The sequence below is a fragment of the Nicotiana tomentosiformis genome, chromosome 11 (genome assembly GCF_000390325.3).
Source record: "Nicotiana tomentosiformis chromosome 11, ASM39032v3, whole genome shotgun sequence".
Classification (NCBI taxonomy): domain Eukaryota; kingdom Viridiplantae; phylum Streptophyta; class Magnoliopsida; order Solanales; family Solanaceae; genus Nicotiana; species Nicotiana tomentosiformis.
Genome location: NC_090822.1, coordinates 88,357,415 through 88,371,090, shown reverse-complemented (window position 1 = coordinate 88,371,090; position 13,676 = coordinate 88,357,415). Strand labels below are relative to the sequence as shown.

The 13,676-nt window shown below is 37.0% G+C and overlaps 1 protein-coding gene across 1 annotated transcript; it reads left to right on the top strand.

Annotated features, from left to right (window-relative positions):
- Positions 1-10,673: 10,673 nt before the first annotated feature.
- LOC138901804 (secreted RxLR effector protein 161-like) lies at positions 10,674-13,676 on the top strand. Its single transcript, XM_070189596.1, has 2 exons — positions 10,674-10,797; positions 13,051-13,676. The coding sequence occupies exons 1-2, from the start codon at positions 10,674-10,676 to the stop codon at positions 13,674-13,676; spliced, it is 750 nt and encodes a 249-aa protein (XP_070045697.1).

The window sequence follows — 13,676 nt, the reverse complement described above, 5'->3', positions numbered from 1 at the left end:
TACCAAACTAACAGGAATGAAACAGGTTCAAATATAGCAAAATGGACAGAAATATTCATATTGACTGCAATAAGTTTGGGATTCAGTCTATGTTGTTGTAGTAGTTTCTGAGGTGACATGTCTTTAAAATATAATGCATGAAAATTTGTATTTTGCACTATGGTTTTGCTTACATTTAGGAGCCTCTTGGCTTATGGATAGAATAAAGGAGGGTTCTATTATTTCTTTCGTGTAAGGGTATTGTGTTTGGAATGAACTTTTTAATGTTCGGTTATCTTAAATTACTTTGCTTTGCCTTTTTCACTTTTGCATATATCAAGTTGATCTTGAAAACCTACAAATTGATGAAATTAAGATGTAGAATTTATGAGTCTTAAATATCACGAATGTCTTGGTTTTATTGTTTATATGACGAAAACTTTCTAGGGGGCATAGCTTTTAAGATAATGGACCAAAAATCGTATTTTGCATAGTCATTTTGGTCTACGAAGAATATTTAGAGAAGGAGCATTGACGCTCCTGCTAAGAGGTGTGAGAGGTTGGCCATATCGGGTATGAGAAGAGATCGAGGTAGGCTAAAGAAGTACTTGGGTGAGGTGATTATGTAGGACATGACGCTGCTTCAACTTACTGAGGACATGACCCTTTATAGGAAGATGTGGAGATCGAAGATTAGGGTAGAATGTTAGTAGATAGTTAAAAGTTTCCCTTTTCTCTCCAGTAGTATTAGTAACACTCATGTACCTTCATATTCTTAGATCTATATTACGTCATGTTGATTAGTTTGCTTCAGTTATTGTATTTCCCTATTGTTAATATTTGGTACTACTTATTCTTTTCTTCCTCTTTTTCTTCTCTCAGTATTTTCTTTCTTCTTCTTCTCCTCCTCTTTCATACCTTTCTGAGCCAAGGGTTTATTGGAAAAAGCCTATCTACCTTCACAAGGTAGGGGTAAGACTTGCTTGCACACTACCCTCCCTAGACAAAGCAATACCGATCACACTCTCTTTATTAGATATCAAAGTGGTAAACTCACTCTTCTCATAGTTTATGTTGATGATATAGTAATGACAAGAGATGGCAAAGAGGAATTAACCCGATTGAATAAACTGTTGGCACAAGAATTTGAGATCAAGGATCTAGGAAAAGTACAGTACTTCTTGGGAATTGAGGTTTCTAGATCAAAAATAGGAATCTTCATTTATCAAAGAAAGTACATTATGGATCTCTTGAAAGAAACCGGTATGATTGGTTATAAACCAACAGAATTACCCATTGAATGAAATCACAAGCTACAAACATGGGTTGGAGAGTCAGTTGATAAGGAGAGATATCAGAGGCTGGTTGGAAGAGTTATCTATCTCTCTCACACTAGACCAGACATAGCTTATTCAGTGAGCTTAGTGAGTCAGTTTATGCATGATCCCCAAGACTCTCATATGCAAGCTATCTTTCATATTTTACGGTATTTGAAGTCTGCTCCGAGGAAAGGTTTGCTTTTCTCCAAACATGGTCACCTCCGGATAGAGGCCTATACAGATGCGGTTTGGACTTGGTCTCTAAATGATAGAAGATCTACATCTGGTCACTGTATACTCGTAGGAGGGAACTTAGTCACTTGGATAAGAAAAAAGCAAAGTGTAGTTGTCAGATCAAGTGCGGAAGTAGAATATAGAGCTATGACCCAAGGTGTTTGTGAACTTATTTGGTTGCAAAAGTTATTAGAGGAATTGGGACCGTCTGAAAAAAGGGAACTTTCCTTGTACTGAGACAACAATGCTGCAATCGGTATAGCTAATAATCCTATTCAACATGACCAAATAAAGCATGTTGAAATTGATAGACACTTCATCAAAGAAAAGGTTACAAGTGTTATCTTGAGGTTGCTTCATGTGCCATCAAAGAAACAACTAGTTGATGTACTTACAAAAGGTCTCAACAAATGGACTTTTCATACATTGATTTGCAAGTTGGGCATGTGCGATATCTTTGTACCAACTTGAGGGGTATTGAATATTTGATTAGCTTAATTGTAGTGATTTGATTAGCTTAATTATAGGGATCTTATTTGATTAGCTTAATTATAGGGATCTTATTTTATTTGATTGTAATTAGCATTATTATCTTTGATTGTCTTTCCTAAAGTAGAGATAGGACTGATTATATAAATATCCTAGTGTATAGGTTGTACAAATATTGAAATATACAAAGAAGTCTTTTCTTCTTCTCAAATGCAACACTATTTGCATGTCATCCTTTTTAGCAGCTCGCCTCCATTTTGAATATTCCTCTATTCTCCTGCACCTTCATCTTTAGTTATTGCTAAAAAGCCCATCAAGCAAAAAATGTGAGTTTCATGCCTTTACTAGGGAACCTATTTGATGCCACCGTCCACAAGATATTTGCCCCATTTATATAAGAATTACTTCTTAGCGCATAAATGCTATATAATGACATTCCCATGTGCTACTTATGCCAGGATGATTGAGGTTGGCAGGGTATAAAGAAGCTCTGTCTAATGATGAGTCATATGACTTAGTTATTGGCTTACTTTTAAAGCAGATCTTATTGACAATGCCTTAAAATATGTTGATTCATCATTGAAATCCGGCTATAAGCTATCCATGAATGTATCAACGAGTGTGTATGTAGTTGTGTTTTCAAAAGCATGCTGGATATATTAGTCTCAATTATAGACAAATGCAAGGTAGCTATGCCTTTATTTTTGGTTTTAAGATAATTCTTACTGTGTAGATGTCCCTGCTTGAAATGTATTTTTATATCTGACACTGCTTATATGGTATTGGCAGAAAACGGGTCAAAACAAAGGCTTACTTCCCCTTGGAACATGTGCACACATCTTGCTGATGTTGCACTACAAGCAGATAATAGTGAACTAGCCTTTTTTGCCCTAGAGTTCTTTGTAAAATGGATAGTTAGAGGTGAGAGGGTGAGGCCCCTGCTTTGCTCTTCGTTGATGAGGGCCTGCTTGTGGCTGCATTTGGAAATGCTGGTAGAACCCAGAATTCTAAACTTCTCAATGGCGCTTGGGAAGTTCTTAAGTGCTCATTGCGCCAAATGAGACTACCTATTACTGAATCTTTCCTTGCGAAGATATATGCTAATGCTTCATTGGGACACTTGCAGAATGCTTTTGCTACTCTGCATGAATTTGTAAAAGCTTATGGAAATTCTATAGAAGAGAGTGAGGAAGAAATATTTTCTCCTTTTACCTCTTTGAATCCACTGGTTGTTGCTTGCTGCAGGAACGACTTTGTGACCTTGGATTTAGTATGTTTTGTCTCTTCAAATTCACCCACCCTAATGTTACTAAATTCAAATAATATTTGTTAGATCACGCAAGCATGTGTGAAGTACGTCGATTAGAAAATCTCTAGGTATTGATGTTCTACTCTAGTAGAGTTTACTGCACAAGTAGAAAATAACAAGAAGATAATACTAATGTATTACACTGAAAACACAGAATCTACTTCAACAAAGTCTGAGAATAACCACTCCAACACTGATAACTCTTAAATTTTAGCATATAACATTCTAGACTGACTAAAAAATGACTGAAATCAATACTAGCGACACATAACCAAAATACATATTATTAATATTACGAGACATGAAATTTCTAGACATTCGAGAGGCTAGAACTCTCCCAAGGATTCTTTATTTTTCTGTTGAATATTTCCTTCCCTACTGCTTCCCTTTTTCTCCAGATAAAATTGCCCAATACATGAGTAACTGTCAACAAACAGTTACTAAGTTTTCAATTTGTTATTTTTGGCCCTCTTGGAATAAGTTTTTATAACCTGAGGCTTATCATTACCCTCCCCTATATGAGTCACCTTGTCTTCAAGGTGAAAGTCAGGAAATTGTAGATCAATGACTGCATAGTCCTCCCAAGTGTTCTCAAATTCAGGCAGGTTCTTCCACTTGATTAACACTTCCCATTTATCATTAAGTAGCTTCCTGATCTGCCTCACCGCTTCAGGTTCAGCTTGAAGCTCCAATTCTGTTGTAAGAAACGGAGGTAGGTATTAAGTAGGTGTTGTTTGTTGAAAGCATTGTCTCAACTGTGAAACATGAAACACTTAGTGAATGCGTGCTCCAACAGGTAACTCTAACCGATAAGCTACAGGACCAATCTTCTCTAGAATCTTGAAAGGACCATAAAAATGGGGACTGAGTTTTTCATTAATCTTCTTAGCCAGAGAACGTAGTTTGTATAGCCGAAGTTTTATATACACCATTTCTCCAACCTCAAAATTCACTTCCCTGCGATGTCGATCTACTTGATTCTTCATTCTTTATTGTGCCTGTATTAGATGATTTTTGAGTTCAGTTAAGATCAAATTTCTAGTACGAACTTGTTCATTTACTTCTTCCACTGCAGAAGTAGTGTCATCCATGTGAAAAATCGATGGTGGATCCCTCCCATATAATGCTTTAAAGGGTGTCATACCGGCAAATATGTTAAAAGACGTATTAAACTAATATTCAGCCTAAGCTAGCCAATGGAACCATTGCTTAGCATTTTCTCCAGCCATACAACGAAGATATGCCTCCAAACTCCTATTCACCACTTATGTTTTCCCATCAATATTTGGATGATATGCAAAGCTATAGCGTAATCTAATTCCTGATATTTTAAACAACTCCCTCCAAAACTGGCTAATGAACACACGGTCACGATCAGACACAATATATTTAGGAAAACCATGCAACTTAACCACTTCCTTTGCAAAAATAGCAGCCATATCTTTAGCATTAAAAGGATGAGAAAGTGGGATAAAGTGTGCGTACTTAGTAAGACGGTCTACCACAACCACTATAGTGTCAAACTTATGGGATTTAGAAAGACCAGTAATGAAATCCATACTTACATCTTCCCACACATGCTGAGGTATAGGTAAAGGTTGAAGTAATCCGGCTAGACTCAAGGTTTGAGACTTATTATTTTGACAAATTTCACACTTGGCAACGAAGTCTTGCAAATCCCTTTTCATACCTTCCCAGTAAATATTTTCAGACAATCTCTTATATGTGCGAAGATACCCAGAATGGCCACCTATTGGAGAAGAATGAAACTCTTTCAACAACCCTGGGATTCTGGATGATCCTTTTGGCAAAACCAAACGTCCCTTGAACAGTAGACATCCATTCTTCAAGCTGTATTTGTCGTCTGTTTGTTGTCCAGTAATTAACCTTTGTAAGATACAAGCCATTTTACCGTCTCTTTTTACTTCTTGTTCTTATTCCTCTTTGTATTCGTTCTTCCAAACCGAAAAGGCATATAACTCTGCAGATTCCCCGCGTCTAGACAGTGCGTCAACCATTCTATTTTCAGCACCTGCTTTGTACTTGATCTCAAACGTATAACCCATGAGTTTGGAAACCCATTTCGGCTGATTCTCATCCATAACTCATTCCAGCAAAAAATTAAGGGCATTTTGATAAGTTTTAATGTTGAAACGATGACCCATCAAGTAGCGATTCCATCTCTTAATGGCCAACATAATGGCCATTAGCTCCCGTTTATATACCGAGCATTGTCTTGCTCTAGAAGAAAGCATTCTGCTGAAATATGCAATAGGTTACCTTTTTGCATTAAAACTGCACCAACACCAAATTCCGAAGCATCAACTTCAATTACAAAAGATTGAGAAAAATCTGGCATCACTAAGACGGGTACGTGAGTCATAGCCAACTTCAATGCCTCAAATGCTTGTTGATCTCGTTCTCCCCACAAAAAAAAAAAAAAATTTCTTCAATAAATCTTTTAATGAGGCACCAATCTTACCATAGTCTTTGATAAACTTTTGGTAGTACCCAGTGAGTCCCAAAAATCCCCGCAAAGACTTGATATCTCTAGGAACTGGCCAAGATATCATACTCTCAATCTTGGAGGGATCTGCCTGCACTCCTTCAGAGGAGATGATATGGCCCAAGTATTCAAGTTTAAGCTTCCCAAACACGCACTTCTTCTTGTTGATTACCAGTTGCTTCTGTTTGAGAATATCTAAAGCAACCTTCAAATGTTCAAGATGAGAAGCATAGTCTCTACTGTAAATCAAAATATCATCGAAAAATACTAAAATAAATTTTCGCAAATGATTTCTGAAAATATGATTCATTAATGACTGAAAAGTCGAGGGTGCATTGGTCAAGCCAAATGGCATGACCGTGAACTCATAATGTCCCTCATGGGTGCGGAAAGTTGTTTTCGGTTCATCTCCAGCTTGAATGCGAATCTGATGATATCCCGACTTGAGATCCAACTTGGTAAATATGGTGGCTCCCCCTAGATCATCAAGTAGATCATCAATGCATGGTAATGGAAATTTATCAGGGACTGTGATGTCATTAAGAGCCTGATAATCCTCGCAAAAACACCAACTTCTATCCTTTTTCTTAACAAGTAATACCAGACTAGAATATGGACTAGTAGTAGGCCTAATGATTCCAGCATCCATCATCTCTTTGACCAAACGCTCGATCTCAGCCTTTTGAGAATGAGGATATCGATATGGACGAATGTTTGGTGGTTGTGTTCCGGACTTAATAGTAATAGCATGATCCCGAGAACGACGTGGTGGTAGACCCGAAGCTTGCTCACATATTTCTAGATAATCAGATAACAACTCCTCAATCTCCTTTGATGTTATAGTTGTTTCACCTTCATGTACTACCTGATTCAACTCAATCCAGAATCTTTGGTTCCCTTTCTTTAGCAAATTGTTCATAGCTTTTAATGACACAACTGTACAAACCATACCTGGATCCCCCCGAAGCAACACCATTCTTCCTGCATCTTCAAATTTCATGGTAAGAAGTTTCTAGTTTACCCTCATCTCACCCAAAGTGGCTAACCATTCCATCCCCAATACCACATAAGTTCCAATTAGGGGTGGGCATAAAATCCGAAAAATCAAATTCCGAACCGGACCGAATTAATTCGGTATTTCGGTATCAATTTTTTAGTTATTCGGTATTTTGGAACGGTTCTCGGTATTGAGATTTTGATATTTCGGTATATCGAAATACCGAAATACCAAATTAATTTTACCTACAGTCCTACGCTGCCCAGTGGCCTAGCCCAAAATTTTAAACCCCTAACCAATAAGACTAAGCCTAAGTCCCTTACTCTCTTTCCATTGTTTCCCAGCCTAACCCAAATATCCAATAGAAATTAGGAATTAGCAATCTTGCGTCTATTTAGTGCTGCCTCAAAGCAGCTCAACTTGCAAATGGAGATGAAAATCGTTCTGTTAATCAGAACTGAGAACTTGTGCTTCAAAAGCTCTCAGCTGGAGCAATATATATTACTCTTAATTAAGATTTGGTTCGCTTTATGAAAAATTTCTCTGCCCAAGCCCAACTGTTTGCTAGTGCAATAAAATGATAAGTTTTTTCAACTATATATATGCAATTTTCACTGGCAGTGCCACTTCTTATCACGTTAGATAGGGACGGTACGATACTGAAACCGTACCGAACCAAAGAAGACAATAAAGAACCGTACCGAACTATTTTGGTACAGTATTTGGTATACAAAATTGATATACCTAATACGAAATACCGAACCGTCATTCATAAATACTGTATCGATGTACCGAACACCCATCCCTCGTTCCAATTAATTCAAACAGAAAATATTGTTGGTGAATTTTTACTCCCTACACGTCCAACCTCACTCCTTTGCATATTTCATTCCCATTGACTTGTTGACCATTACCAACTGTTACTTCAAATTTGTTGGTCTTCTCAATAGGTAATTGTAGATGACGAGCAAGGCTGGAAGATATAAAATTATGGGTAGCTCCGCTGTCCACCAAAACTATCACGTCGTGCCCATGAATTTTTCCCACAAGTTTCATTGTTCTTTAAAGGCCCACAACCGAATTCATATTCAACACCATCATAGTAGCCTTTTGTTTTCCTTCATCTGCAGCCTCTCCGGCGACCTCAAAGAATTGTTCTGTTTCCTCTTCCTTTGTGTTAGGAGCCTCTGAAACAATCAAGAGGTTAAGTTGCTTATTCTTACAATGATGGTTAGGGCCAATTTTTTCGTCACATCTGAAACATAACCCTAACTCTCTTTTTCGGGCAATTTATGAATCAAACAGCCTTCTGAATCGTCCCTCAGATTTTGCTGCAGAAGACACGTTGAAACCAGTTGGCTTTATTGAAGCATGCAATTGCGAATCAATGTTGCGTCCTGCTGCCGGTTTGTGACCCGATAGTAATTGGGTCTAAATCCAACTTGTTTGTTGCTTGAACTACCTCTATTTGGTTTAGAATTAAACACCCGAACTTGCTCCAAAATAGAATTTCGATCCTCTACCTTCTGAGCCATCTCCATTATCTTCCTCAATGTTTGAGCCAGCAAAAGCATCACTTCTGCTCGGATTTATTCTTTACAACCATTTAAAAACACTCCAGATAACAGTCCATATGATTCCTCCCTCGTAGAACTTGTCACCTTCTCAAATTCTTCACGAAACGTTGCAATAGTGGTGTTCTGCTTTAGCCCCATTAAGACGGCTTACTAGTTGCTCTTCTACGAATGATGAAATTGGTTCAGCAACTCTCTTTTGAAGTATTCCCAGGTTGGAACTGGTTGTCTAGACTCTAACCAATAATACAAAATTAAGGTGTTTCCTTCTAAACAAACACCGACTGCCTGCAATCTTTCTGCTTCAGAAACTTCATTCACTGCAAAGTATCATTCCACTCTAAAACTCCATCTGATAGGGTCCTCTCCTTCAAAAATTGGTAGTTGTACTTTCCGAAAATTTTCCCCATCTTTTTCTCCAACCAAGTTAACATTACTTCCCTCTTCTTGGCTTCCCAAAGTTCTGGTTTGAGAAGGGGATGCTTCTGCAATCACAGTTCTCCCATGTGCTTCAATTCTCGCAAGAAACTCTCATTTCTTGGAACCATTCTTTTAGTCTTCTAACATCTTCTCTTACCCCATTCAAATTAGTTTTCACTTGCTCAACTCGTCCCTCCATTTTACTCCTTACCATACCCGAACGTCACCGCTCTGATACCAAATTGATAGAGTTTACTGCACAAATGGAAAATAACAGGAAGAAATACTAATGTATTACACCGAAAGAACAAAATCTACTTCAGCAAAGTCTGAGAATAACCACTCCAACACTGATAACTCCTAAATTACAACATATAACATTCTAGACTGAATAGAGAATGACTGAAATCAATACTAGCTACACAGAATCAAAATACATATTACTAAGATTACGAGACATGAAATTTCTAGACATTCGAGAGGCTAGAACTCTCCCAATGATGCTTTATTTTTCTGTTAAATATTTCCTTCCCTACTGCTTCCCTCTTTCTCCAGATAAAACTACACAATACATGAGCAACTGTCAACTGGGTTGGAAAGAAAGGAAGCCTCGCGCCGTCGTCGTTGCTCGCTCAGCTCGGCTTTGGCTTCGTTCAACGATTGATTGATTAATCTTTTTGGTTCTTTCCCGGATTATTTTAAATCCTTTTTCCAAGAATATTTCAAACGTGAAATGTTCCCACCTGTTCCAATAGCCATGACTGTTTCTGAAAGGTTGCAAGTCTTTTCAGAAACAGTGCCAGAAAATGGCTATAAATATGGCTTGATCCAAGAATCTTTCCTTACGAAATGTTTCTAATCTTCTTCTTATTCTTCTTCTGCACAAAATTTTTCAGTGTGTTTTTCAACCATTGAGTGGTTCGCAGTTCATCAGAGTTTTTGGTACCAATACACTGGTGAGTTAAATCGTTCTATCCTGGAAGGGTAATATTCTATCACCCCGGGGTACTTGAGGGGAATAATTTCCTTAAGGACACACTGTGCAATTAGTGGGATCAATTTATTCCAAAATTATTTTTAGATATTATTTCGACATTATGTTGCTGCTAACTTTCTTGTTTCTGTTTTCTGTTTTAGAAAGTTTACTGTTTCATTATTCATTATAGTAATACAGATTGGATAACAATCTTAAGAAAATTATTTCTTATATTATAATTTGTATTCTGTTTTTGGAGATTAAAACATGTGTGATTTTCTACTCCTTCTGAATTTTTCTATTCTGATTTGAAGATATAAAAACTTCATCTATTTTCTGTGAAACAATATATAAATTTTTAGTTTTTATTTATTAAACGTACTGTTTATCATTAATTATAGTATTGTTTACTGTTCTATTTTTGCCATTAATTGAACTCTTCTGTTGTTGACAGTGAGAAATGGCAATTGATAATGGAAATTCTTCTACGACTGTTGCGACAACGACGATAGCCTCGTCAAGCCGAACTGCCGTGCCACCGACCGAGAAACCGAGGAAATTTTCTGGAGCCAACTTCAAGGGATGGCAGCAAATGGTGTTTTTCTGGCTTACCACTCTTGGTATTTAGAAGTTCACCAGTGAAGACTCTCCAGTGCCTGCCGCCGACATGCCGGACAATGAGAAGTTTATGATTGTTGAGGCGTGAAAACAAGCAAACTTTATTTGCAAAGGCTACATCCTAAGTGCTTTGGAGGATAACTTATACAATGTCTACAGTGCTATGAAGCATTTCACGTGGCTGCAATGATTGAAAAATTGCCTCATTCGTGAAGAGATTTCAAAAACTATCTTAAGCACAAGCGCAAAGAAATGAAGTTGGAAGATCTTGTAATTCGCCTTAAGATTGAGGAAGACAACAAAATAGCCGAGAAAAAGTCTCGTGGAAATTCAACGATTATAGGAGCTAATATCGTTGAGGAGACTGCTCCAAAATGTAAGATATGAAGAGGTCTTCTGGACAGACTAAGGAGTAGAACAAGAAGAAATTCAAGGGCAACTGCTACAATTATGGAAACGCGGGTCACAAATCCCATAAGTGTCGTCTTCCTAAAAAGGATAAGAAAAAGGGACAAGCCAACATAGTGGAGAAGAATGATGACATCGATAATTTGTGTGCAATACTTTCGGAATGCAACCTAGTTGAAAATTCGAAGTAGTGGTGGATTGACTCTGGAGCTACTCGACATGTTTGTGTTATCAAAAAAGTATTTGCGACTTACTCTACTGCTAGTCCCGAAGAAGAGCTTTCCATGGAAAATACTGCAACAACCAAGATTGAGAGTTATGGGAAGATATTCCTGAAGATGACTTCCGGCAGGGTGTTAACGCTCAACAACGTTCTTCATGTTCCTACTATTAGGAAGAACTTGGTTTCAACTTCTTTACTTGTTAAGAATGGATTCAAATGTGTATTTGTATCTGACAAAGTTGTTGTAAGTAAGAATGAAATGTATGTTGGAAAGGGCTACATCACATAGGATCTTTTCAAACTCAATGTAAGGGTTGTTGAGAGTATTAATAAAATTTCAACTTCTTCTTATTTATTGGAGTCAAATGATTTATGGTAAAGCCTAAATCGACCCCCTTCTTTTTTTCTTTGAAATATTCGTTAAGGACATGCCAATTACAAAACCTTGCGGAAGTTAATTGATTTAGAAGTATTGCCTAAATTTGAGTGTAATAAATCAAAATGTCAAATATGTGTTGAATCTAAGTTTGTAAAACATCCTTATAAGTCTGTTTAAAGGAAGTCAAATCCTTTAGACTTAATTCATACTGACATTTGTGATGTGAAGTCGACACCATCTCGAGGTGGGAAAAAGTATTTTATAACTTTTATTGACGATTGTACTTGATATTTTTATGTTTATTTGCTTAATAGTAAGGATGAAACAATTAAAGAATTTAAGCAATACAAGAATGAAGTGGAGAATTAATTGAATAAAAAGATCAAAATGATTAGAAGTGATAGGGGTGGAGAATATGAATTCTCATTTGCAAAAATATGTTTGGAACATGGAATTATCCATCAAACTACTACCCTCTACACACCTCAATCTAATAGAATTGCGGAAAGAAAAAACCAGACATTAAAGGAAATGATGAATTCTTTATCAATAGAGTACCCCACAGCAAAACACAATCTATTCCATATGAAAAATAGAAAGGAAGAAAACCCAACTTGAAATATTTTAAAGTGTGGGGGTGTTTAGCAAAGGTACAAGTACCTTTACCCAAAAGGGTAAAAATTAGACCAAAACTGTGGACTACATTTTCATTGGATATGCTACAAACAGTAAAGTATGTCGGTTTTTGGTTCATAAATATGATAATCCCGAAATTCATCTTAATACGGTAATTGAATCAGATAATGATAAATTCTTTGAAAGCATCTATCCGTATAAAACTGAATGCCAGTCATTAAGTGAAAGACCTAAATGACCACGGGAAGGACCAAAGGAAAATACTCCAAGTAATGAAAATTTAAGGCGTAGTAAACGTCAAAGAACATCTACTTCCTTTGGACCAGATTTTGTGACATTCTTACTTGAAAATGAGCCTCAAACGTTCAAAGCAGCTATGTCATCTTCTGATTCAGCATTTTGGAAAGAGGCAGTCAATAGTGAGATTTAATTAATTTTGGATAACCATACATGGGAATTGGTTGATCTTCCTCCAGGAAATAAGCCTTTAGGTTCGAAATGGATCTTTAAACGAAAAATAAAAGCTGATGGCACTATTGACAAATATAAGGCAAAACTTGTTGTCAAAGGTTATAGACAAAAGGTAGGCCTTGATTACTTTGGCACTTACTCGCCAGTATTGAGGATAACATCTATTAGGGTGTTAGTGGCACTGACGGCCATGTATGGTCTTGAAATCCATCAAATGGATGTTACAATAACTTTCTTAAATGGAGAATTGGAGGAAGAGATTTACATGGAACAAACTGAGAGTTTTGTTGTTTCGGGTAAAGAAAAGAAAGTGTGTAAACTAGTTAAGTCGCTTTATGGACTTAAACAAGCACCCAAACAATGGCATGCCAAATTTGACCAAACAATGTTGGCAAGTGGGTTTAAAATCAACGAGTGTGACAAATGTGTTTACATTAAAAATACTCCAAGTCGTGAAGTCATTGTTTGTTTATATGTTGATGACATATTTATAATGAGCAAAAATATGGCAGATATAAATGCTACTAAGCGCATGTTGGTTAGCAAATTCGACATGAAAGACTTAGGAGTTGCTGATGCCATCTTGGGAATTAGAATTCACAAGACTCCACAAGGTCTAGCATTATCACAGTCTCACTACATTGAAAAAGTACTTGACAAATTCAAGTATTTGGATTTCAAGATTTCCAAGACTCCAATTGACGTGAGTTATGCACTTCAAAACAATGAAGGTAAAAGTAACTCACAACTGAACTATGCAAGAGTATTGGGAGGTTTGATGTATATCATGAATTGCACGCGACCAGATATAGCACGTGATGTTAGCAAACTGAGTCGGTTTACAAGTAGTCCTAATCAAATACATAGGATGTCAATGAAACGAGTTTTGAGGTATCTGAAACATATCCAAAATTATGCTTTGCATTATAACAAATATCCCTCCGTGATCGAGGGATATAGTGATAAAAATTGGATCACCGGATCATCTAAAGTTAAATCCACGAGTGGATACGTTTTCACAATTGGGAATGGAGCAGTGTCTTGGAAATCATCCAAACAAACGTGCATCGTCCGCTCTATAATGGAATCTGAATTCATAGCTTTAGACAAGGCCGGTGAAGAAGCTGAATGGCTCTGA